The 25,652-nt window shown below is 38.3% G+C and overlaps 1 protein-coding gene across 2 annotated transcripts in view; it reads left to right on the top strand.

Annotated features, from left to right (window-relative positions):
* cfap36 (cilia and flagella associated protein 36) overlaps positions 1–25,652 on the top strand; it is a 53,585-nt gene that overhangs the window by 8,469 nt on the left and 19,464 nt on the right. For both annotated transcript variants that reach the window (XM_052013041.1, XM_052013040.1), the window contains exons 3-6: positions 3,144–3,245; positions 8,334–8,448; positions 14,183–14,270; positions 17,856–18,030. In XM_052013041.1, coding sequence (XP_051869001.1) covers positions 3,144–3,245; positions 8,334–8,448; positions 14,183–14,270; positions 17,856–18,030 — 480 coding nt within the window. The remainder of the gene's footprint in view (positions 1–3,143; positions 3,246–8,333; positions 8,449–14,182; positions 14,271–17,855; positions 18,031–25,652) is intronic.

Here is a 25,652-nt window from a genome sequence, read left to right as displayed (position 1 = left end):
ATGTCCTTGATCATTGTTCAGGGCATCTCTGATCACCTCCTTGCATTCCTCTCCATGTATATCTTTCTGTTCCCTTCTGAGGAAGAAATATTTTGCCCTGGTTACTTTTGTAACGGCATTTTCTAACTGTCTACTCTTTTTGCTCTCCATTTATTTGATACCTCTGCCAATGTTAATTTTATCAACAGCTTACTAACCTTCAATTGGATTCCCTATTCTCAAGAGCTTCACTGCTTCCCACCCAAATCATTCTTAGACCCTATCTTTGTGCTGTAAGTATAAATAGTACACAACTGGTTTGGATTTCATTACCAGATTTGACTGTAGCACAACAAACTTTTATGCATTTCGTACTATTGCCAAAATTGCCTCATTGGTCCAGAATCACTCTGAAGAGCAAAGCTGACATCCTCCTTTACTCTGCTATGAGCTGCCTTAAATTCCACTATCACCACCCTTTCCATTCTCAACTCCAAAACCTGCAAGAAATTCCTGAACTGCTCTGTTACTGACAGGGAGACCATTTAGTTAATTGATCATACTGTTTAATTCCTTTACTTTTGACCAACATGCCAAACTTCCCCATTCCACTCCTTACCGTAATTCTGAACTCCTGTCATCGTATGGTCCATTTCCCATATTTTCGTACACTCTCCATGTCTTCAAGTTCATTTCATCCAAAAGTTCCACCACCTAAAACTCCAACTTGTTTAAAATCTTTCCTTCCTGCTCCCTTTGCTTGCTGACTTTGTAAATAGTACTATTTCATCAGGCACTGCCCCCTCATTCAAAAGTGCCATCATTACCCTCGTGCAAAAATCTCGCCTCTTACTTTTAAAGTAAGATATCTTTATTAATCACATGTACATCGAAACACACAGTGAAGTGCATCTTTTGTGTAGAGTGTTCTGGGGGCAGCCCGCAAGTGTTGCCACATTTCCAGCACCAACATAGCGTGTCCCCAACTTCCTAACCCCTATGTCTTTGGAATGTGGGAGGAAACCGGAGCACCCGGAGGAAACCCACGCAGACACGGGGAGAACGTACAAACTCCTGACAGACAGCGGTGGGAATTGAACCCAGGTCACTGGCACTATAATAGCGTTATGCTAACCGCTACACTACTGTGCCTGCCTTTTGTTTTCCTTATTAACCATTGTTCTGTTTCCAATATACATTTCTGCACAGGTCATTGAGTATTTTGTCAATTTTCTGACCATCTCTCTTGTAACTTTTTGCTTGATGCTTCCAATCAAGTTATTGCTGGTTTTGCAATAGAAATGCCCTAACCAAATTCTGTGATTTGTGATGCATCATCTGTCATGGATACTGTACAAGAAATGCTGAAATTTATGGGACTCTGGAGCAAACTCCAGATCTTTCAGGCTAAAATGCCCACCCTACTGGTACTGCACTGCATATTGAATGTTCCATGAGCACTTCAGACCTAATGATTCTCTACTTCTTGTGAGGGACTAACCAGGTGGTCACACTGTGGCCAGAGTTGGACTTTGAACGAAAACAATGTGGAGGCTTGTGCTTACATGCAACTTGTTTACATAGATTGACAACATATTTATTCTGCAGCACAAAACTGTAGAAGTGCCTGGGAATTCATGGAATTCTCAGGGATGAAGTTGCATTTGGTTTGATTCATGTGATTATTTGCCTTACAATTTGCACAAGAGAAGCCAAGTCTTCACCAATATCACTTGCAGTGCTAACTGTGGGTTGGAGGTGGGTGCATGCAATGCAGGAGTGAAACATTTGATACTTAAACATTTCTTATGCATGTCCCCTAAGGTAATTGCTTTCTTTTCCTTAATTTGTTTTGAATAATGTGTGTATTTGCAATATATGCTTCATAGTACAGGGCATTTCATTTATGTACAAGATTCAAATTATATTTATTCTGTCAATGTTTTATTTATCTAAATTCCATGACCATGCAGTCTGAGGGATGTGCAATGGTGGCAGACTTTGTGATGGTGCACCAAATTTCTATGTGCTCTTAAACTAGTGGTTCTGGTCTTTTAGAATGTACCAATCTGCGATATTTAATTGTGGATAGCTCCAAGCATTTAAAGACCAGCAGGTTTCCATCAGTCTGGGTGTCTTTCAGCAAGTTAATAGTCTTGCAGCCATAGTTGACGTTTGTCCCTGGGTGTAGCCTCAGAGTCCTCTTTTAGTTTGTTGAACATTCTCTACAAATGTGGATTCTGTCAGGATGTTGATGAATGTCTTATCACTTACAGTTGATTTGAGAGCAGTATATGATAATATAAATATCCTGGAGGATGAAGGATCTGATGAGGAGGGTCATTTTCACCATCAATTAAGCAAAATCTTGGTGCTTGTTTGAAAGTTCTGGTGGTGAGACATTCTACCAAGTAACTTTGACAGTCTGTGCAGGAAGGTGAAAGGTGTATTCTTCTGCACAGCTTTTCTGTGAGAGAAAGGTGGTACTGAACAATCCAACCAAAAGGAATTTTGCACAGCAACATGGTTAGATCCATCCTTTGCAGTACCGGAGACCAGGGGAACCTCTGCATGGAGTGCCACAATCTATGGACTGATGGAAGTTCTGAACAGAAGATGGCAATGTAATCTATGTACAAGGGGGCTTTGAGTTGAGCAGAGCAAAAGCAGCAAGACTGAAAGAATTCAGCCAGTCAAGCAGCATTGTCCTTGCAAAATTCTGTGCCCTGGAACATGCTGGAATAAATAGTGTAGCCCAGTGGTAGTCAGTCAACAGTTTCTTTTTTCTTTTAGGGGTGGAGGGCAAGGGAAAATCTGTCCCATCTTGTTTGTTCCTTTTGTTCCTCTCAACTTGCAAGATTGGTTGAATCCAATGATACTCCTTTGCTACCAAGAGTATTTTTAAAAAAAATTTTTTTTTGTTTTACTGTTCTTTGGATTATAATGTTAAACAGTATGATGTCATAGTTACGTGTTTCATTCTCCTTTTAAAACGTCTAAGAGTATTATATTAGTATTTGTGAAATCGTCTGCCTTTACAATTGAATTTACAGACATAAAACCTCTGAAGTTTTCATGTAAGAACTGAATATTAAATTTGTTCATTTGTCTGTTTTGGGTGGTTCCTTCCTCTTTGAATATTAGTTTACTTTCCTTTGCTTTAGGTTGAACAATTGCTAGAAGGCTACGTTCAAGATGTTGGGATCCAGGAAGACCAGTTTTTGGAAGCCTGCAATTCCCCACTTGCACAGTCTGAGTCATTTCGGGTAAAGAAGCAAATTTTGTGATTGCTGTCATTTGGATTCAAAGTCTCAGACTACATCTGACGTGCTATATAGAGTAATAATTTTATGACATTCAGAACCTGAATTATTGAAAAGAACGAGGCTTGCTTTTATTTTGGTTCACATTTTCTCTCGTCTCTTGGCCAAGCCCTTCTTCCAGTGATTTAAGACATGTCACCATGTGAAAGATACCTGATAATCTGACTGATTCCTACTCATTCTGGGCCTGCACTCTTTTTATTCTGGCCTCTTGCCATCCTCAGATTTCATTGCATCATTGTTGGGAGTCTTTAGTGATAAAGCCTTAAGCTCTGAAATTTCTTCCATGCACCTCTTTGCCTTTCTTTCCAGTTTTTAGATATTTCATAAAAACTACCTCAGATCAGGCTTTTGGTCATCTGTCCTAATTTCTGTGTGTGGCTTGGTGGCAAATTTTGTTTTAAAGTTCTCTTGTGAAGACTCTTGGAACAATTTGCTATATTAAAAGTGATTTACAAATAAATGGTATTATATCTATACCTCAACATATCTGAATCTTTGACAGTATACCATTGATTTTTTAATCTGACTATTAATATTGAGTGGAAAGACTATTAATATTGAGTGGAAAGACTAATATTTTTCAGAAATTGCATTGAAGAATAACTTGTGCAAGGTTTACTGGTCAAAAATGTTATTTCCAGTGATGTATTTTAAAAGTTTGTTTAGCTCTAATAGTAGCTCCACTTTGTGAAAGAGCTGTGTCTGTGGATTTGCAACATATTGCATTGTTCTTGTAGTTGGGAATGTTCTAATCCTTTCCTTTCCTTCAGTAAATTCCATATATTGGAGTTCTCTTAACTATTTATAATTACATCACAAAATAAAATTCCAGCTAAGCTTCAGGTTGGCATGAAATAATTTCATGTCTTTCAAACCACAGATGTTGTTACTTACATTTCTCTTAATAGGTTAGTAACATTTATATTGTACACGTGCATTGATTCCCACATTTGAACATTAGAAGTAGGCTATTATGATCTGTCGAGCCTTCTCAAATCCAGTTTGTTGCTCAGATCCCTTATCCTCTAGCAATCTTAGTCTCAAAAATCCTCAATATGTGAGCATCCACAGACCTCATGGAAAATTCCAAAAAACTTCTTCTCATGTCAGTCTTAAATGGCCATCTCCTTATCCTAGCACTGCAGCCCCTAATTATAGACTTTGCAGCTAGAGGCTGTCCTTTCAATCCCTCTTATTATCTTATATATCTTAATGAGGTGACATTTTATTCTCCTAAACTCTAGTGAGCAAAAGCCATTCTTCCTTGAACTCTGCTGGACTTGATTCCAAAGCAAATATTGCCTTGCCTTAAGGTGCGGAAGCTAAGATCGCATACAGTATTCCATATAAGATCTCATTAAAGCCCTGTACAATTGTAACAAGGTCTTCTAAGTTTTGTATTCCAACCAACTTACAATTAAAGCCAGTACCTTAGTGTAGCGGTTAGCGTAACGCTATTACAGCGCCAGCGACCCAGGTTTAATTCCGGCCACTGTCTGTAAGGAGTTTGTACGTTCTCTCCATGTCTGTGTGGGTTTCCTCTGGGTGCTCCGGTTTCCTCCCACATTCCAAAGACACGTGTTGACACTGGAAGCGTGGCGACACTTGCAGGCTGCCCCCAGAACACTCTCTGCAAAAGATGCATTTCACTGTGTGTTTCGATGTACATGTGACTAATAAATATATCTTATCATACACTATTTACCTTCCAACTTGAAGGCTATGCCCATATGATCACTTTCAGCATTTCATAAATCAGCCATCCTGTCTACAATTCTTCTCAGCCCTTTTCCTGCAATTACATTTTGCTAATTACTGTCTCCATGGCATCTGTAGCTCTTCATTGAGTTCGGCATACTAGTGGAATCTTTTTGCTCTTTTGTTAGCTGACAGCCTCCTACTGTTGACCCAGGCAGCACCTGAACTGCTCAAGCCATTTAACAGCTTAAATCCTTTACTTTTTATCTAACTATACTTTAATGCAGTTGCAAACAACCTTAAAGAAATATGTCATAAAGAGCTATGTTATTTTTCCCAGGAATATCATTCTATATTTAAACACTTTTGTATTAGCAATTGGTTTGCGCTGTCTTTATGGGCTAGAATTAGGAAACATGGTCCTGACCCAGTCTAGCCTTTTCATGAACTGCCACTGCACTCAATTCTGCCCAAGTTATAACTGATAGTATTGCTTCAGTATTAATGTGGCTGACCTTCTAGTTACATTTAAGGGACTTGAACATTAATGTATTTTGATAGTATAATTGAAAGTTAATTGATGTTAGAATTCCAGTATTTATAGGCAAAGAGCGAGTGAGCTCAGTATTGTAGGGGATCCCCGGCATAACTGAAAAGTGGGAATACTGGTGAATTGTCATGTGTGGCTGGTGAGTCAGGGGGCTGGGTCTTGAGGCTCTTCAAGCCATTTGGAGTGGGATTGGTCATTTGAAGCAGGTCAGAGGTCCTGCTTGCCAATAGGTTGGGCCTTGGAAGAATTTTAATTATGTAGGCTCCTCTAATGCTACTTTTAGAATACTTAATTTCATGGATCTGGTGGATAAAAAATTATTTCCTCCATTTAATGGTAATTGGTGGATTTGCATTCTAGACATCCAGTCTTGACATTTTGAGAGCCAAACTTTCCTTGTAAACTTTGAATGAGGCCAATAATGAGATATCAATATTCTGAAGTTGGCAGGGTGGGGAAGTAAATACTATTGATCTGTAGAAGCTGGTGGTGTTCTTTTATAAACGGAAAATTAGCTAAAAATTAAATGTTATTACTCCTTTGTTTGCTAGGCCGAGTCACTGATTATCATTGGAATAATGCAATTGTGAACCAGTTAAGCATTTCATTTTTTTTAAAAGAAATTAAATGTTTCAGTTGCAAATAGTACATGAAGTCAGAAATCTGAAATGTTTGGCATGTGATTCAAATTGGTGATGCCCTGGAATTAAGATCTTGGCATAATGCTGTAATCCAGTGCAAAATGATCCCATGCATCAAGTTGGCACTAGTTCCTTTTATTAAAAAAAAATCCAGTTGGTCCACTCCCTGCTTTTTTTCCCCTATTGTTACAACACGTTTTGCTTTCTTTGAATATTCATCAAATTCTCTTTTGAAGGCTACTATTAAATCTGGATGCTGTGCCTTCCAAAATCTAACCACTGTTTGCAGTAAATAAATGTACCTTGCATTACTTCTGTTCATTCACCGTATCGCCTCAGCTTCCGACCTCTAACAAATCTTGTCCTTGGAAATGATTTTTCTTTATTCTGTATAAATCATTCATAATTTTAAACACTTTATCAAATCTTCACTTTGCCTTCTCTGTTCTAAGTTCATCCTATCTGTGTATTTCATCACACTCCTGACTTGTGTTTAGTTAATATGAACATACAGATTAGGAGCAGGAGTAGGCCTCTGGGGAGTCAGAAAGTGATTCATTTGCTGCAGAATACACAACTTCCCACTTAATCTTGTAAATATAGTAATTTTGTGGCTGCTCTCCTGAGTATGAGATTGTCATCTACCTTCTTATGGAATGTGTGCTTGCTGATAATGTCTGGAAAGAAATACAGTGGTCTTTGTGGAGACTCATCCCAGTTGACTGTATAACACTGAACTCTGTGCTCTGCACACTTTTCTGAGGGATGCACACCGAGGCAACTGCTCCTGGAAAACTTATCAACTCCATGAAAGATGTTCTCTGGCTTTATCTGAAACTTGCAACATTTCCAGTGCAAGGAGCTATCCCTATTTGAATGTTACAGACTGACATATCACAAGGTTCATGATAGCATACTGAGGGACACACTGAAGCTTGGTGTAGCTACTGCAAAGGCAGTACAGGAAAAGGTCACAGTGTAAGGTCCTGCTGTCAATGCACAATGATGGCTGAATGGGGTTTAAAAAAACTCTTTGGCTGTTTGCTCAAGGAATGTATGTGAAGGAAAAATTGATACTATGCTGAAATAATGTAAATCTTGTAAATAAATAGAATTATGACACTGAGAATGCCAACATGTATTGTACAATGAATAAAGTATATTTTTGGGGACTAAAGTATAGCTGATTTGGGTCTTAAGCAAATGTGTATCATGATCATGATAAGCAGTTTTAATAACTACTTTGGCTTCAATATGTTTACATAAACCCAAAGTGGAGAGGCAGTGCAGACATTGGGGAACACGGGGATCTGAGTAAGGCCAGAGGAGTGAAGACTCTGCCAACCATCCACTATGTGCATTTGGAAGGAGAGTGAATTGACTGGCTGTGATTGGGGGGTGGGGGGGGGGGGGGGGGAAGAAGAAAACAGGCCAGTATGGGGAAAAAAAAGTAGTCCAGTCACTAATGAGGTGCGGTTGGTATTGTGGCCCTAATTTGAGGGAATAGCCCAGAACAGGGGAAGGCCCTGTGTTTCCTTGTGAAGCTCACATTTTTAAACAGAAAATGATACTTGTCTTCTATGGCTCTTCAGGCGCACAATCAGGCTTCTGACAGTATTCTAATCCTGGCACATATTTAAATCAAGACCCTGTTGTCTTTCTCTCTGAGACTCAATTGTTGTTTAAAGGAGTAAGTTAATTAACAGGGCGGAAAAGAAGCAAGAATGATGGAGGCTAGTGATTCCTGTAATTTTCACTGCCAGTCAATTATCTCCCTATCCACCCACCTCCACACCCAATCCCCCCGGAGCTTAATTTCTGCCAGATGATGATGGTTAACATCAGGGCCTCCATGATTCAGGATTATTGAGGTAATAATGTTGCATGGAGAATTGTCTTGTGTGTAATAGTTTTTCTTTTAAAATTTAGTATTTTTTTTAGTATTGCAAAACATTTTCAATGAGAAAGCTTATTTGGTGTAGAATTTTTACAATGGTCTTCTGTTTTCTTTGAGATGTTGGTCAACAGAATTCTATCTAATGTGCTGTTAAATGGTTCAATGAAGTATGTCACTGTTCTTTAACAAAAATGTATGTTTGTATGTCTTGAATTTTCAAATTGAGCTTTTTTTTTAAATAGCCTGTCTTCCAACCAGTACTAGCTGCAGAAGATTTTCAAGTCTTTAAGTCATTGATGTTACAGAAAAATGTAGAATTGCAATTACAAGCTCTTCGAATGATTCAGGAGAGAAATGGTAAGAAGCCAACTAAATTATAAAGTATTATTGATAGTTGCAGTAGAAAATTTAAGTGATAAGCACATGGCCCTGTGAGCAAAGTTTTACCAAAATATTATTTTGTTTAAACACCAAAGTTGCAGGAGTTTGGTGTGAAATCTTCATAATACGTGACGTTATGAAGGTTTGACAATTGCACTTTGGTTGATATATTTTATAACTATGGTCCCACAGTGATGGTCTTTTGGGGGAATTACTTCACTACTTTATTTTTTTTTTAAATTCCCAATTTTATATAGTTAACAAGCAATATTGCAGAGAAAATTGTTTCTCTATCATTATTGAATTAGTTTATCATTTTAAATATCTCAATTGGATCTCACAATTAGGATAAAATTGTGCAATCCATCCTTAAAGTGTATTCCTATCAACCCTGGTAACAATCTGGAGAGTTGGTCCTGCACTACCTCCAAGAACATATTAATCTTGAGATATACAACCCAAACGTGAGCTCAGTAGTCAGGATGTGGTCTGGTGAAGGCCCTGTACTACTTTAGCATAAATTCCTACCCTTTTTTATGTTCTCCATGTCAAAATAAACATCAACTTTCCATTAGCTTTTAAGAATAAGTTTCCCCATTCGCACATTAACTTCTAATGATCTATGTACCAGTGCAACCAATTGTACTGTACAGCTCTACAATATATAGGCTTTTGTCATTAAGAAATCTTTTGATATTTTGTTTGATAATCTACACTGAATGAACTTGCATTTCTCCATAGTAGATATCATCTACTACAGTCATGTCCATTCGCTTAATTTATGTCCAACTATGCTGCTGTGAAATGCTTTGCAACATTTTATTATGTTAGAAATACTACGTAAATGCATGTTGTTCCTTTGTAACTTGCCCATCAACATGATTTGATGTTCTTTCTAATACAGCCCTAATCAAATTTCAGTATGTAAACCTTTCACTCCTTTATCCATTTCTTGTTGTATGGTGAAAGCTGTGACCCAGTCCTGACGTCTGACAAATACCATATGTGATACTTCACCTATCACAGTGCTTCCTCTTTATTCCTTTTGTCTCTTACCACCTCGCCAATGACTAGCTGGAGTCACAAAGTTGCTTCTGCATGCTGTGGTTTTTGCACACAATCTCTTGAATGGGACTTTATCGAATATCTTTTAAGTCCATAATAACAAAATCCATTAACTGTCACCTGTACATTCTGTAAGATTCTCTTGTGAACTGATGCTTATGCGAATGCTCAGTCACCCTGTTGCCAATAATAGATCCCAGTAGCTTTCCATAGTTGACATAAGAAACTATAGATCCACTAGTTTTGTTTTATATAATGTATCTTTCCAATCCAGTGTCACAAACTTGTGAATCTTGTGAACTTTGAAAACTTCTCCTGTTTCTTTTAATGTCTTTGGGTGGAAACCATAAGGTCCTGGAAATTTATTTGAATTATTTTCTCCATTACTTTTACCAAAAACTTTAATTGCTCTGAATTTTTCCTCAAACTTATTTTCAGTTTGCCTTGTATCATTAGTATTTTGTTTTCCACTTTCCATGGTGAAAATTTAAACTAAATATTCATTTAAGTTTACCATTTTCATATCATTAATTGTAGGAACACTTGTACCTATTTTTAATTGGCCTGCTTTCTCCATTGTTACTCACTTGCTCTTAACATTTCAAAATCTCCTGTATAAGTTTCAATAGTTATCTCTTACCAGCTTCTGTTCAAGCTCCTTTTTACCAACTTTTTAGTTTATATCTCTTATTTACTGTATACACCTCATGCTGCTGGATTTCCTCCTTTTTTTCCCCCCGTGCATTTATGTAACTTTTTAGATAAATATTTTCTCCTTTCTAGGGGTCATTTAATTGCAGAAGTGGAATTTTGTCTTTAGATTTTGTACTGAAAATTTCATTGACCACTTTCCACTGCTTGTTGTTAATGCATTAATAGTTCAGCTCTTGTTAATTTATTCACTTCTCACCCCCGTGAAGTTCGTCTTGCTTTTGTGTAAAGTCTTGAGTTGTGAATGTAGCTCGTTCTACCATTCACAAGATGTTCCTTTGGTCAGATTGGTAATAAATTCAGGTTACCCTCATCCCAACCACCATAAGTCCACACCAAGGAACCAACCTGGGTAACGACTAGTGTCGAAGTTATCTATTTGATGTCCTGCAATTTGGATTGAAATTGTTTTTTTCATCATTCCTTGGGATACCCAAAAGTTATAAATATATTAACTTTTTCTTGTTTCTTTAGAAAAGTTTGACACATTGCATACTCCCCACCCACCCACCCAGACATTGAAAGGCTCTAAAACTACATTTGTTTTTGTACCAGCCATTCTTGAGCCCATCCTCAGGGGTTGATGATGACTTGCTTCCACTCCAATTCTGAGGTGACTCATGATACCAATATGGGACCTGCAAACTCTGTAACAGGTTGGACAGAAGGTGCTTGATTGGGAGGACGGGTACATGGCTTCCTCTTGCCACTTATGCTTCGATTCTAATGGAGAGACTGGAGGTTTCCATTGTTATCCCATGTGATTTAATGTTTATGTGCTAGGGATTCCCATGCATTGGTGGGCATGTCACACCTTCAAGGAAGCTTTGAGAACTTCCTTGAACTGTTTTCTCCATCTACCAGGTAATCTCTTGCTGTGGCAGAGCTCAAAAGTAGAGTGTCTGTTTCTGGAGTCTAATCTTGGGCAAGCAAGCATTTCCTGCCCATGGGAGCCAGGATGTTGGCCTGGTTGTGGATACTGACATGGGTTTCTTCATTACGCCAGTGGATTTGGAGGATTTTGCAGAGATGACAGTGGTGGTTCTTCTCTAGTGCTTTGAGCTGCATGCTGTAGGTATTCCGCATCTTAGAAGTGTTCAAGAGAGCACAGATCATCGCTGCCTGGTAGATGTGCATTTGTGTTAAAGAACATAAGAAATAGGAACAGGAATAGGCCACCTACCCCGTCAAGTCTGCTTCATCATTCAATAAGATCATGGCTGATCTGACTGTGGATTCAGCTCCACCTACTTGTTGTGTTGGATTAGAGGTCATGATCAAATGTTACTCTGTGCAGAAAGCAAGAGTGAATTTCTTCACTGATTGTCTACCTTTGCTGAGAGGTCACTATTGTGATATGAAATGTGGGCCACATTGTCCAGTGTCTTGTCATGCAACTTTATTATTAGGTGGGAGGGAGGTGGTTGTGCTGCTGTTGTGCATTGGGGCCAGGTTGGTAGAGGATCTTATTTTTAAGGATATTTTGTGTAAGTCCCTTTGTCTCCTACTTCATTGATTTGAAACTCAGCCTCTGAACAAGTATTTTTTGGACTCTACAAATCTATTACTGGTGTTGGAGTGAACTCTGATCCTGGAGTGGAGGTGACAGGTACAGTTTTCCATTTGTTCTGTACATTAGCTCCACTCTAGTAGGAAGTTTGTTGGAGGTGGAAGTACAATGTCATGGTAAGAATGATTGAGAAAAGTTCTGGAATGATGACCCAGTCTTTCCCCAGGACATTTGAAAAGTCCTCCTTTTTCAGGAAGTGTGGCTTCCCTTCTGCTGTGGTTGATGGAGGTCGCTCTTGAATCTCCTCTGTTTCTCTTAGTTCTGCTCTCACCCTGCTTACCTCCAGATAGAACAGAGATAGAGTTCCCCTAGTCCTCACCTTTCACCCTATGAGCCTCTGATTCCAGCATGTCATCCTTCATCATTTTTGCCAGTTGCAACCACCAGCCACATTTTCTCTTCCCCACCCCTTTCCTCCTTCTGCAGGGACCACTTCCTCCATGACTCCCTGGTCGGCTCACCCCTCCCTGACCTCTGGCATTTTCCCCTGCCCTCGCAGGGGTGTAACACTTGTCCTTGCATCTCCTCCCTCATTACCAACCATGGACCTAAACAGCCCATCCAGGTGAGGCAAAGGTTCACATGCATCTCCTCCAACCTTGCCTACTGCAATTGCTGTTCCTGATGAAGGTGGAGACCATAATGGTGAGATCAAGCTTAGACTGTGCGACTGTTTCACAGAGTATCTATGCTTGGTCCCCATTGGCCATCTGGAGCTCCCAGTTGCATGGCAGTTCAATTCCCCTTTCCAATTCCACACTGACCTGTCCATCCTCTACCTCCTCTACTATCAGTATGAAGCCCAATGTAAACAGGAGGTACAACCCCTCTTATTCCGCCTGGGTAGTCTATAACCCAATGGCATGAATATTGAGTTTTCCAATTTTAGGTAACCCTTTCCTCTGGTGGGTTGTTTTCTCCCCCCTTTCCCTCCCTCCCTCCTCCTGGTTCCATCCATCCACTATACACCACCCATGGGTCTATTCCCCCTCCCCCCTCCCCCCCCCCCCCCCCCCCCCCCCCCCACACACCTCACACACTATCTTGTTCTGGTTTCAACTGCCATTGACCTCTCCCCTAATGGTTCCCATTCTCACCTCCTTAGTACTGAGTCCAACACTGGTAGCCCTTTGTGTTCCTGCTTAGCTCCCTCCAGCAACTGTCTCCAATCTTCACACTCCCCTCCGCCTCCGTTGCCTTATCTGCCTCTCCATATTTTTTTTCTCTTTTTGTCTGCCTCCATCTATCACTCATGTGCCAGTGGCTCCCAACTCCATCCCTGCTCCCCTCCCCTACCTGGCACTACCTGCTTGTCATCTTACACCGCTCTTCAGTCCATCAAATGTCGACAATTCCTTTCCTCCCACAGATGTTGCTCAATCCGCTGAATTTCTCCAGCAGATTGTTTGTTGCTCTTGATCCCAACCTGTGTTGAGATTGATTCTTCTGGTACTTTGCCCGTGGCTAAAGATGATGCAAATATCTTTGTCAGAGGCCCAGCAATCTCTTCCCTTTCGATTATACCCTAGGATAGATTTCATCCAGGCACACAAAAAGGTTGCCATGAAGGCAGGCTTCCCAGTCCTCATCCTTGTGAAAACCACCTTGCATCTGAAGATGGTGACTTTTTTTTGTTAAACTTTAATCACCAAATGAGACTTCTGTAATCCATTGGATTCATAGGATCAATGATTGTATGTATTAAAAGGAATTATCAATTTGAACTGTTTTTAAGAAAAACATAGTAGTGAGGGGAACAATTTGATTTTATTTTTGGAAGAATCTGATTGTTCTTGAACTTGATTTATGAAGTGGCCTGATTATCGAGTTTACTTCATAATAAAATCAAAGGAAGTTTTTATCGTTTAAAAAGAAAGACATTTGGTTTATTGTGTCAATGCTGACCTTTTGCTTAGGTAATCTAAAATTGGATTACTTGCTTGTACATCCACGTACATGTGTGCATCTTGCCTTGTTTCAAATATTTATCTCCCGAGGTAGCATTTCAGTTATGTTACTGGACAACTGAATCTGAAAACGTGAGCTTGAATTCCACGCGCCCCCCCCCCACCAAGGCAGCTGAGGAACTTAAACAAAAGAAATTAATGAATCTGATCTTGTGAATGGTGACTACGAAATCACTAATTGTTGTACAATACATCAGGTTTATTAATCTAATCTGCTGTCAAAAAGCAAAATAGTACAGGAACTTGAAATTAAAAAAAAACATAAAATGCTGGAAATGCCCAACAACAGGTCAGGTGTATTGTGCGGAGGCAGAAATAGAGTTAATGTTTTAGGTTGATAACCTTCTATCAGAACATGTACAAAGTGACTATAAAAATGACTTTCTCTGCTTGGCAGGAGTTCTACCTGAATGTTTGACAGATGGTGAGGATAAGATCAGTGAACTGGAGCAACAGGAACTTAGGATATTAAGAGAGGTGCTAAAGTGAGTAAATGCGTTGGATTACGTTTCTGGGGTGCTTTTGAATTACTTGTTAAATTTATTAAATGGACAAGGGTAGAACATCTATATAAAACAATGAAGTGACCAGACCTAACTATTGTTATCAATTATATTGGAATGTATAGCGATTGTTCATTAAGTTTTATTCAGTCAGATTGATTAATGTTTCAGCCTATTTATCATAATTCATCCAAACTTGTCCCAGTAATTATAACTTTAACTGGAGTGTTAACCTTCCATTTCACTGGACATGAACGATAGAGGCCCTACATTGGAGGATCAATGTCTTCATAGAGCAGTGCATCCTTGGCACCTTTGCAAACAACTGTGGCCTTCAATCTTTGGTTGATGTACCAGGATGATGGAAGAATGGGAGACCAGCAAGCACTAAGATGCTGAACATTTTTTTTGTGTGTTGTTTGATAAGCTGTTCCACTATGTAGTCACTGTTTAATAGGCATGGTACTCAGTCTGCCTCAGAAGGCTTACGTAAATAAAACGGGGCTGTTCAGTATGATGTGCAGATTCAAACAGAGGTAGGAGGCAACCTGTGTTATTGATCATCTTCCACCTTTGTTGAGAATTTTACTAAGGCTAACCAGCTGGCTGTTTCAAGCCAGTGTTAATAATTCTGACAGTCTTGGCCTTCAAGTTTACATACACAAGAAGGAGAGGTGGTGCTACATGTGGGATTTCTTGATCTAGGGTCCAATTATATGAAGCAAACCTATTCTCAAGCACTCCAATTTCTACTGTTTTTCTTATTTCTAACGATGATGGTTTAAAGCTGTTATCTGAAACCTTCAGGGATAGCAAGCGGAAGTACAATTACATCAATTAAATTAACTGTTTTGTTTTTATATATAAAAAAAATCACTGGCATTTAAAAAGAGTATAAAATGAGTTTGAGAATAATCAACTCAATTTTTATTGCAAGCCATTAAAAATAGACTGCTGTAAATGGTTACTTGCATGAGGAAGACTTCTGTTTATCTGGAGAGTTTCACACTGCTTTGTCCTGAAGGAGGTATCTTTCTCATTTCATTACTGTGATATGTGGGCCATGTCCTCCATGTAATAGTATGAAAAGTTTTTACATATAATTGCTGTGACTGATCAAAATAATAAGTCTGGAAATTCTTCACTGTCTAACAATATGCAGTGAGTGGTAGGCAAATAAGTGTTGAGAGAGTCCATTCCTACAAAATTTGATTAATGTAAGGGCCAAGGCATTCTGTGCAGTAGAAGAGGTATACAGGAATATTAATGTGCTCAAAGGTCTTCATTGAGCAGAGGACAAGTGGTGGTTCACAGTTCCAAGATGCAATGGTGGACTTGTTTGAGTAGGGGTCGGGTGGGGTGGTGGGAGGGAGGAAGGAGATGATGGGTTGCAATTTGATTGGGGGTAGTCATCTCTTAGAGTTGGCATCAGGATTGTAATCTGCTGCTGCGCGTGTGGCTGTTTGGGATCATGATCAGGAACGTCAAGATTGCAATTAAGTGTGCGAATGGATCAAGTCATAATATGGGGGTGGTGTTTGGAGGTTCCTTGAAGGATTCCACCCCTTCACACCCACTCAAGTCCTGGACTTCATGGGCATTGCACACTGCTGGATATTACTCAATGTCCAAGCACCTCTATGCATTAGCACATCACATACATGGAGGATCATGCCTAAAAGCTGCTGCCTCAAAAAGAAAAATGAAAACAGTGGTCTTGATATGAAATTGTTTAATGCATTGCTGAGAAGAGTGTTCATTAATGCTTGCACAATGTTGGAGATCAAGGACTGAAAGATCAGGTGGGGAATGGGGCAGATTATTAAAATGACTTGGCAAGCACATTTCCATGTTCTGAAACGCACTTTTTTTAAAAAGGTACAGTTGATGTCCATTTAAATCATAATATTTAACTTTGACATGTATTAAATTCCTAAATTTTTCCTAGAGCATATGAAATTTTGATTACCAAATTGTTTTTTAATTATGTTAAACTGGATGAGAATTTGTAGTTGTTTTGGTGAGAAAATTAGTGGTTAAATGTCTGGAATGTTAAAACAATTAAACAATATAACATCAGTACAGGTTCTCCCCATCTTATGAGTGCCTAACTTAGGTACAGCCCGTACATATGATCAATCCTTTGGGCGGCTGGCAGGATGGATTTGCAGGCATCTTTTGCCGTGTGGGAACTCAGTATGTGGCCGCATTTCTGACTTGCAAACTGTTTGGGTTACGAACAGTTAACTGAAACAGAACTCCGTCATACACTGTATTAGGCAACACTAAATTCTTCATTCATTGATTTAGGCTTCATAAATTTGAATGATATATCAATAACCCATTAAGTTTATTTTAAAGTAGATGTTTGGATTAAATTGGTGGATGACATGCTGTCATAGTCCTATGTACATTGCACTAAGTAATTCACTGTTACTGTATGTTTGAATTAATTATGTAATTTGCTCAAGCATCATCAAATAGCTACTTAGTTTTGCTTTTATATTGCACGTAAACTGAAACTTTTTTGGCTTCCGTTGGTGCCATAGTATAATTTTACATAGTACAAAACTGTTGGATAGCTGCAGTGCACTGAAGGCCCTGATACAGTTTGTGTCTTGCTCCTCCACTGTATACCAGCCTTGGCTGGCACATCTTAAACAGTGCCATTCATTTGAATGTGATTGCCGATTTGGATAGAAGTGGTAAGTGAAAGTAAATTACTTGTTAATTTTAAACTTTAATTAAAATATATTTTAAAATTTGTGTAAGTTTGATTATCTTAAATTAATTTTAATTTTTTAAAATATTTTGAATGTCTTTCAACTGCTTCTCAATATCTCTGATCATAGACATTCAGAAACAGTGTGAGCGGCTTTTTGACAACAAGCAACCAGAAGACCATGTGGGTGGGGCCCTATTTTTGCCACCTATGAGTCTGTTGCCATTTGCGGCCCTCTCCATTATTTTCAATACTGATCATATTTCCCTGATGTTTTTAGCTCACAGTTCTTTTTGTCTTCTTTTGACATCCTTTTATTTTTATTCTCCCCTCTCTATGTACTTATCATTTAGCTCTTCCTGTTTTTTTTTCTTGTTTATTAATATTTTTCATATTCGGTGTTCAACACCGTTTTAAATGTTTCCCATTTCTGTTTGACACTATTGTTTGGTGTAATTGTTATCCATTTTATTTTCTTGCTCTTTTCTCAGTTCCTCAAATCAGATTTTCTCTGATCTATGAACTTTGTCATACTTGTGTCATCTCAATTATTATCTTCTGCTGTGGTCTCTTTGGCCTAGGTACCACTAATTCTGCCCTGGTTCATTCTGCATTCTAGATCCAGAAGCAAACCTTGCGTTGTTGAGATACAATTTATTCCACGTGCACTTGACCTGAATTTTTTGGCCAGTTGATTTCAGAGTATTGTGACCACTTCTTCCAATCTTTTCATTTATTTGTTTACATATGTCTCTTCACATTCATTCCATTGCTAGGTGACAGCTCTTTTTTTATCAGTTTTTTACTTTCATGGTTTTTTGATATCTCTTTTATCTCTTATCTAGACAATCTAAAGATGAGTATGAACAGGAGATGGCAAAAAGATGTGCTGCAGAAACAGGAGCTAAAGCTGGAGCAGTAATACAAAGTGACTTGGAGAAAGCAATTGTGGAAAATGCAGAACAAGAGGCAGCGCGATTATCCAGACAACACCAACGAGGAAAGAAAAATTTAGAATGGGTAATAAAATTTCCTTACAATGGTACTTTACACTGTAGGTGAAATGTTCCATCACATTAAATGGATATCTAATGGAAATTTTTAAGAGTTCTCTTGTGATATTGAATGGGATAAATGCTAGAATATTGCTACACATGATCTTCCCATTAACCTCACAATGAGTTGTCCAGAGACTGATTTGCTCGTCAATAGAGATTTCAAGTACACAATCCTGTATGGTACATTTTTCCTGTGATCTCTGGCACCTGTGAGCAGAGCAAACTGCAAGGAGGTTTTCAACAAATCAGATTGAAAAACCTTCACTAAAAAAATTCAGTGAAAAGCAGGAGGTGGAAGAAAATGGGAAATATAAATAATATTTAAATTATTGTACAGGAAATGAAATGAACTTTGAAACTTGTGCATGGAACTAAGTAGTAAAGGAGAACAAAAAACTTATGGAAATATCTTAAAGATCTGCAACTTTAATTTTCTTAAAATAAGATTCCACATGTAATTTTTTTTCAGAGCCAGAGTGGTTATTATGCTGTTAAAGTTTAATTATTCTTAATTCTACAAGCCCTAACCTTTGCATCGTTCTTTAGTGTGACAATAGAAATTTTGGTCCAACTTTCAGCTTTATTACCAGTTATTTTTTACGCAAGATGAATTTCTTAACCTTTTACAGTTTTCTTTCCCCCATTTTCTAAATATCATACCCTGAAATAATACAAAGATTCAAAATCCATCCCACACCATCAGTCACTTGTGTTAAACGTGTATTTATAATGGTGGCTGTTCATTGTAATCGATGAAATTGAATTTTGCAAGCAGAGTACAATGCACAGCTGTTACTATGTATGTACAGTATGTTAGTAAAGTGGATCAAGGGCAAATCTATATCCTATTGCTTATGAAAGTATTGTTCTACAGTTGACAGCAGTACTCTCATACAGGCTTAGTCTCAGCAATGCAAGTAAGTGAACACAGGAACCTGAACAATTTAACCTATTTTGCAGTTTGGGCATCCACTGCCACTTTCTCCAAGTATTGTGCAGAGCACTGACAGAACCTGGAATAGTTTTGATTTCCAATGCACCCTTCATACACAGCCATTCGACAGGTCTGTGGGGTTCCTTTTGTGAGCAGGTCTTGTAGGAAACAAATAGACAGATGATGTATACCAAGGTGAATTTATAATTTATTTTTTTAATGATTGGAATATTTCGGACTGTTGTTTTCTTTTAATCAGGAAGTAAAGCATAATGTAGCTAACAAAAGAACATTTATTTGTGTCAAATTATAGCATGCATTTGCAATATTCTGAGCACTTGTTTCCATGGAGCAGTCTGTTTAACAAATCAGCAATCTTGCCCACTGTGTATTTAACATTATAATTAAACATTTGAACTATGTTTCTTTGTCTTGGCTTTACAGTGGAATTTTTGGCAGCTATAATATAATGCACTCAATCTTCCTGGACCAGGCCCACTGCTTGAAGTTGTTGCCCATGGTCCTCAGCTACTTGCACAATCTTGGTCCAGGCATTGAGGGCTAACCTCACTGATGATGAGGTCTGAATGGCAATTAGGTCTTGGAGAGCATAGCCTTAAAGCCTTGCCACCATAATGCCCCTGACAGGCTTTGATAGAAGGCAAAGCTGAAAGAGATACTTTGCTCCTGTCAAAGCTGTCAAGGATTTCAACAGTTTTTAAAATGCTCCTGAATTCTGGATCATTATATAAAGAAAAAAATTAAATAAATGATATTAAAAATATTTCTTTGAAAACAGAAGAGCACTTAGAACTGATGAAATATCATTAAATGAAAGTAATAATTTAGAAAAAACTACTTACTTTTCCCTTTGCATCTTAAGCTGCAGTCCTGGCATGTCCATTGAAATCAGTGGGATCTCTGATCCTATGTCTGATCTGACCTAGTGCAGGATTGAAAAACGTGATATCCCAGCGTAATGCTGGGGAATCCTTGCAAGATTGAGCTCCATCCTTGCTAGTGCACAAAGAGCATAATGACAGATGGAATGCCATCTGTCATTCAGTAAGTCTTGGATTTTGCTTTCAGCATTGCAATGGAATCGAAATGTATTCCTCTCCTTCAGTCACTTGTACTAAATGTGCTTCTATAATGGTGATTGAACATTGTACTGAATGAAATTGAATTTTGGAATTGGAGTACAACACGATGGAACTCAGGGTACAGAAGTCCAAAACACACTCAAGTTCAATGTCTGAGAGAAGTCATTATCTGAATTTGATGGAGTTAGTGCTTAGAAATTGTGTCTAACTTTTTATCATGTGCTAAAACGTTGTAATGTGTGATGCTAATGCCAAATTGCAATATTCAAAAATTGATCACAAAATTAGTTAAAAATGATCATTAGCCTGGCTTCAGTCTCAAAGGATGTATTGAATTGTGTAGGTCCCAATGGAACCAATATCATTGTAATGCAGTTTCCACCACCTTGCTGTGCAGCATCAAGAAAGGATCTTTATTCCTTGAAAAGCACAGTCCTCATTGCAACCAGACTACCAATAGCACACAAGCTCTATGGCGAGAGGAGGCTGCAGCAGAGAATGCCTTCACAATTGTGCATTTCTGTGCCTCTCCCTCAGAGGTGGCTAGACGACCAAAGTCATCTGACTTGCCTGGCCTTACAACTGCAGTATCTATGGGATGATAACTAAGCCAAACCTAATATTATTTTCTCACTTGTTACGTTCCCCAAAAAGTGTTTGTAGTTTTATCTATAGTCTGTGCATGTGTGTAGTATCTAATGAGTTTTGGAATGCTAGGCAAAGTGTTCAGTTGTTAGCAGAGTTACCCTTTAGTTGGGAGCTAAATATTATGCTCCTTGGTTTTGTTTTGTGATTGTTCATGACAGTCTATTTTTGGACTTTGGAACTCTAGTTTATTTCACAAGGGTTTGAAATGTGTAGTGCATGATTGATGTCATGGGGTGCACATCCAATGTTGGAAATTGTTGGACATGCATCATTACCGCAAATGTCTGGTACAATTTTGTGACCTGCATGATTTCATTCACTTGAATAATTGATCACACTTATACATGTAGGATCACAGTGAAAACCTGGGGTACCTTGTGGATACTTGGCTTAGCAGGTTCTTGGACAAGCTTGATACCTGCTGCAAGTTTACAAATCTTTGCTGGGGAACTTCCTGCCACCTCAACTCTCTCCCCTGTCCCCCAGCCACTTTTCTACCAACCTCAACTCAAGACCCCACCTACTTCAAATTAATATGCTAGTGGCCATTTTGCTGGAAAACAGATGTCAGATACAAAATCACAGGACAAGTGATTGTATTTTGTGTTGGAGACGTGGGAGGGGTGAATTGGACATCATGTCTTCTAATTTTGTAGGCAAACTTCTGTATTCCAAGGAAAGCAATAAGTACACTTAATTCGTAGAACTAATCCCTGTTGCCTCATCTGTCAGGATTGTCTTAGTTTGAGAATCTCTGCCTCCATGACTTAAGTACAAAAGCTTATCTGAAATGGAGGCAGGCAGCCTCATTAAATGATTTAGTTGACCAAGAGATCGGTTACCTAACTTGTCTCCACTAAAACCACATGTTGAATTCAGTTTGACAATTTCAAAGTTTTTAGCAAGTTTTCCTTGGAAGTTAATATTCATAATTTGCATCATTATAAAGAGGTCATGATACTTGTGTATATATTCAACTGACCTTATTCTTTGCCAAAGAAGTGGAACAAAGCCACTGTTTGTATTGGTTCCAAAATGTTTTGAAGACTGTACTCTTTTAGTTTATAATTACAGCTGCATCCACATTTCTTCATACTATTTTGATATTTCATTATTAATTCCACTGCTTTTCCCCACTGTTTAATGAACATAGTTGTGACTAAATAGTGTTCGTTAGTAAAATTGAATCCATGTGCCAGGTTAATCTATTTTAAATATTGCTTTCACACCATAATATGACTTGAAATAACTGTGACCATGCAGATTATTGGTCAAATTTGCAAAATAAATGTATCATTAAATGTATTGAATTTGCATACCTAATAAATTATCAACATTTTAAGTGCATCTCATGTATTTCACCAACCAATTTGATGAAATGCATGAATAAATCTTCAGAAAATTTTAGAATTTATTGAGATGAAGTTTCACTGAGATAAAAATAGTTAAGATCAGTGTCCACAAATAGTGGAGTTTATAACAAACATCTTAATAATGAATGGTCTTAAGTCAATTTGTTATTATTACGATGATACTTGCAACTCAAGTTTTTTTATTGTGCAATGATAAAAGCATTAATTGTCTATCCATCATTGCCTAAGCTGAGTTAAATGGTGATAACTTGGATGAATCACAATGACCTTCTGTTGAGTTTAGAAATGCATTGGGAGAATTCCCTTGATTTCTCCTTCCAAAACCACTTTCCCAAGTTAATTGACTTGACCCGAAGACGATAGTAAAAGAAGTGATGCAGAAACCAGGATGAAATGGGAGATAAAGTTGATAATATAGGAGATGGAGGTAGGTTTAGGATTATTTAGAAAAATTGGAATACCATTGAGAGAACATGTAACTTTGAAAAATCCCATGTTCAGTTTAGAGTTTACTCTAGTTTACATGGAAGGTTTCCATTTTATTATCTAAAATTGGGAAGGAAAGCGTACAGACTTTATAGATATTAAGGAACCCATTGTTTTGTGAGTGCAGTGAGGTTGACTATGTTAACATCCCAAACTTTTTTACAGGCTGTTCAGAACTCTTTGCAAAAAAGAGCTTCAACAAGAGAAGATGCAGTTGCATCCACAAGTAACTTAGATGAGGTAGTAGATGAACTTACAAGATTCTTAGTCTCTGTCACGAGGTAGTTATTAAATCATGAACCAATTTTGTATTCTTTGAAAAATTCACACTGCTTTAAAAGTGAAGGTTTTTTTGGAATAACAAATTACCTACATTGAACAGATAAGGAGATGAATCTAATATCCAATACATGATTTTTGTATAGTTCAAGATTACTGAGCACTGGATCTTAAATCCATATTTTTATATTGTTATATATTATCATTGGTTACTTCTGTGGTTTGGAAGTAATTGTATTTTCAGTTTTTCTCTCTGGTTCTATTCAATAATTCATATATTTATATGCACTGTCTACCATAAATTTGTTTTTTTTTTGAAAGATAGCAGTCCTTGGGCTGCATTTTTTTTTGCTGTCCTGGAGTTTTAGATGGATAATAGGGATATCAGAGAGGAGCTATTGTAAGAGAGATACAGTGTGATACGGTTTGTCTGTGGGTTTTTTCCCTGAAAATATGGTCCATAAATTCAAGTGTGCAAGCTTGAGGTGATTGGTGACTTCTGAGGCTTCCCAGATATTGTTCACCGAGCTGACCAATTTTCAATAGCCTGCCAGAGAAGAGTCTCAAAGGTGGGTTGCTGCTAGAGCTACATGTAAGTGTATGTGTAGGTGAAAAATATGGTATCAAGAATTGTTGGAAGGGTCAGTATTGAGAATTATGGGAAGGTGGGCCAAAAGAATTGAGCAAGAGGTGATTAGCATGTGATAAAGAATAAGTTGAATGCTTCAGGAGGAGAGTGGAATTGATGGGATTTCTCTGTTGGGAGCTGGCATGGACCTAGTGAACTGAAAGGCTCCTTCTGTGCCATAGTAGACTTTTTTTTTGAACCATCTGATTAGAGTGAATAGATTTGGGACTTTGTGCAAATCTAGAATTGTATGTGCATGATAAAATTATCTAGCCACTTCATTTTTTCTGTTGTATCAATTATTTTTATTTACATTATACTGTATGGATCTGATTTAATGGTATTAGCATATTGTCAAAAAGTTACCCCTTCCCACTCCTTTGGAATCTTCCCACCAGGAAGGTTCTTGTATTCTACATAGCATTTAACTAATTAAGGTAGACTGAAACATTGCACCTTGACATTGCACGTTGCTATTATGAACATTTTGCCCCTTGTTTGCCATCTTTGCTTACTTCCTCTTGTGCTCTTTTTCTTTGTCTCGTTGCTTTCCTTTTCAAATTATCTTTTCACCTATCAATCATTGTTTTTCATTTCCTGCGCCTCTAGCTTTTCATGAACTAATTGTGTACATAAGGAACTGATTTTAAAAATATAATTAAACCTCTATCCTTGAGCTTTTAATTATTGTTAATCACAACAACAGGGGCTCTTAACAGACAATCAGAGCCACCTGATCCTCAGGTGAAATATTTGTCTTGTAGTTTGGGCAGCAGTTTACGAAATGGGGCAAATTTTGTCCAACTTATCCATCAAAAACATCAGGGAGTGGGAGCTCTGTGGTTTGAAAGCTAATTCTTTTGACTGGAATGATGCTAGCTGGCTGAAACATCTAGAATACGACAGGTACCTCATGAATAGTTGCATTCATTTTGTCATAGGATCTCAATGGGATTTTAACTGGTCAGGTCAAAAATCTGACTCGACCATCCATGCCCTGTAGTAAACGTTGCAGAGATCTGTTTCAGATACAGTCGCCTCACTAATGTGCAGGGCTCCAATGACCTGGATTTTATTCCAGTGCTGTCTTTGAGACATTTGCACATTCTCCCTGTGACAATGTGGGTTTCCACCTGGGTCCCCCAGTTTCCTCTCACCTTCCGAAGATATTCTGGTAGGTTAATTGGCTTCTGTAAATTGCTCCTAGTGCAGCTGGATGGCAGAAGCTTTGGGGGTTGGGGGGAAGTTGATGAGCATGGTAGAGAGAATTGGTTATAGGGGTATGGAAATGATGGGAATACTCTAAAAGCTGGCAACGACTTAAAATGCAAAATGGTCTTTTGTGTCATTAGGAAATATTTAGATTAGTGCTCAATCTAGCAAGCACTCAGCTAAAACGATTAATGTCTCATGGGGTTCTATGTGTTCTTTGTAGTTTTACAAGATAATTTCCAGGTTGAACATTGCTTTTTTGCCTTGCTCATGTTGATTAAGCTATTCTTGATTCCCAGATCAATTTTTGCTTCATTGTTTTACACAGAAGTGCATCCCAAACAGCATCACCTGCAGTCTCTAACCAGTAGGAAAGTATGGTTTACCTGAACAGTGCTTGCTGACCCAAGTGGCTCCAACTTATCAGTGCTTAGAGCAGACTGCCTAAAGTACTTTTCACATTGTATGCCAAAATCTTGTTGGAGTCAAAATCAGCTGTGTTTAGACCACATAATTGCTTTAAGATGGCATTTGCTAGATATTTTTTATTTTGTCTGAATCTGTGCATCATTGACCATCCCTAATTGCTTTTGAGAAAATGATGGTGAGCCACCTTCTTGAACTGCTGCAGTCATTCTGGAGAAGGTGTTCCCACAATGTAGTAGAGTGGGGACTTTCCAAGATTTAGACTCTGTGATGATGAAGGATCAGCAAAGTATTTCTGGATTGGGAAAGTGTGCGACTGAGAAGGGAACATGCAGGTGGTAGTGTTCTTGTGTTTCTTTCTTGGGGTAAAGGTCACAGTAGCCTCAGAAAATAACTGCAGTGCATATTGTAGATGGTACATGCTGTGTTTACTGTTCATCGTGGCGAATGGTGTGAACGTTGTGGGCAGCTGCTGGGGTGTCAGTTCAATGGCCT

The sequence above is a fragment of the Pristis pectinata genome, chromosome 3 (assembly GCF_009764475.1).
Source record: "Pristis pectinata isolate sPriPec2 chromosome 3, sPriPec2.1.pri, whole genome shotgun sequence".
NCBI classification, from domain to species: domain Eukaryota; kingdom Metazoa; phylum Chordata; class Chondrichthyes; order Rhinopristiformes; family Pristidae; genus Pristis; species Pristis pectinata.
This window is presented reverse-complemented; position numbering and strand designations above follow the sequence as displayed.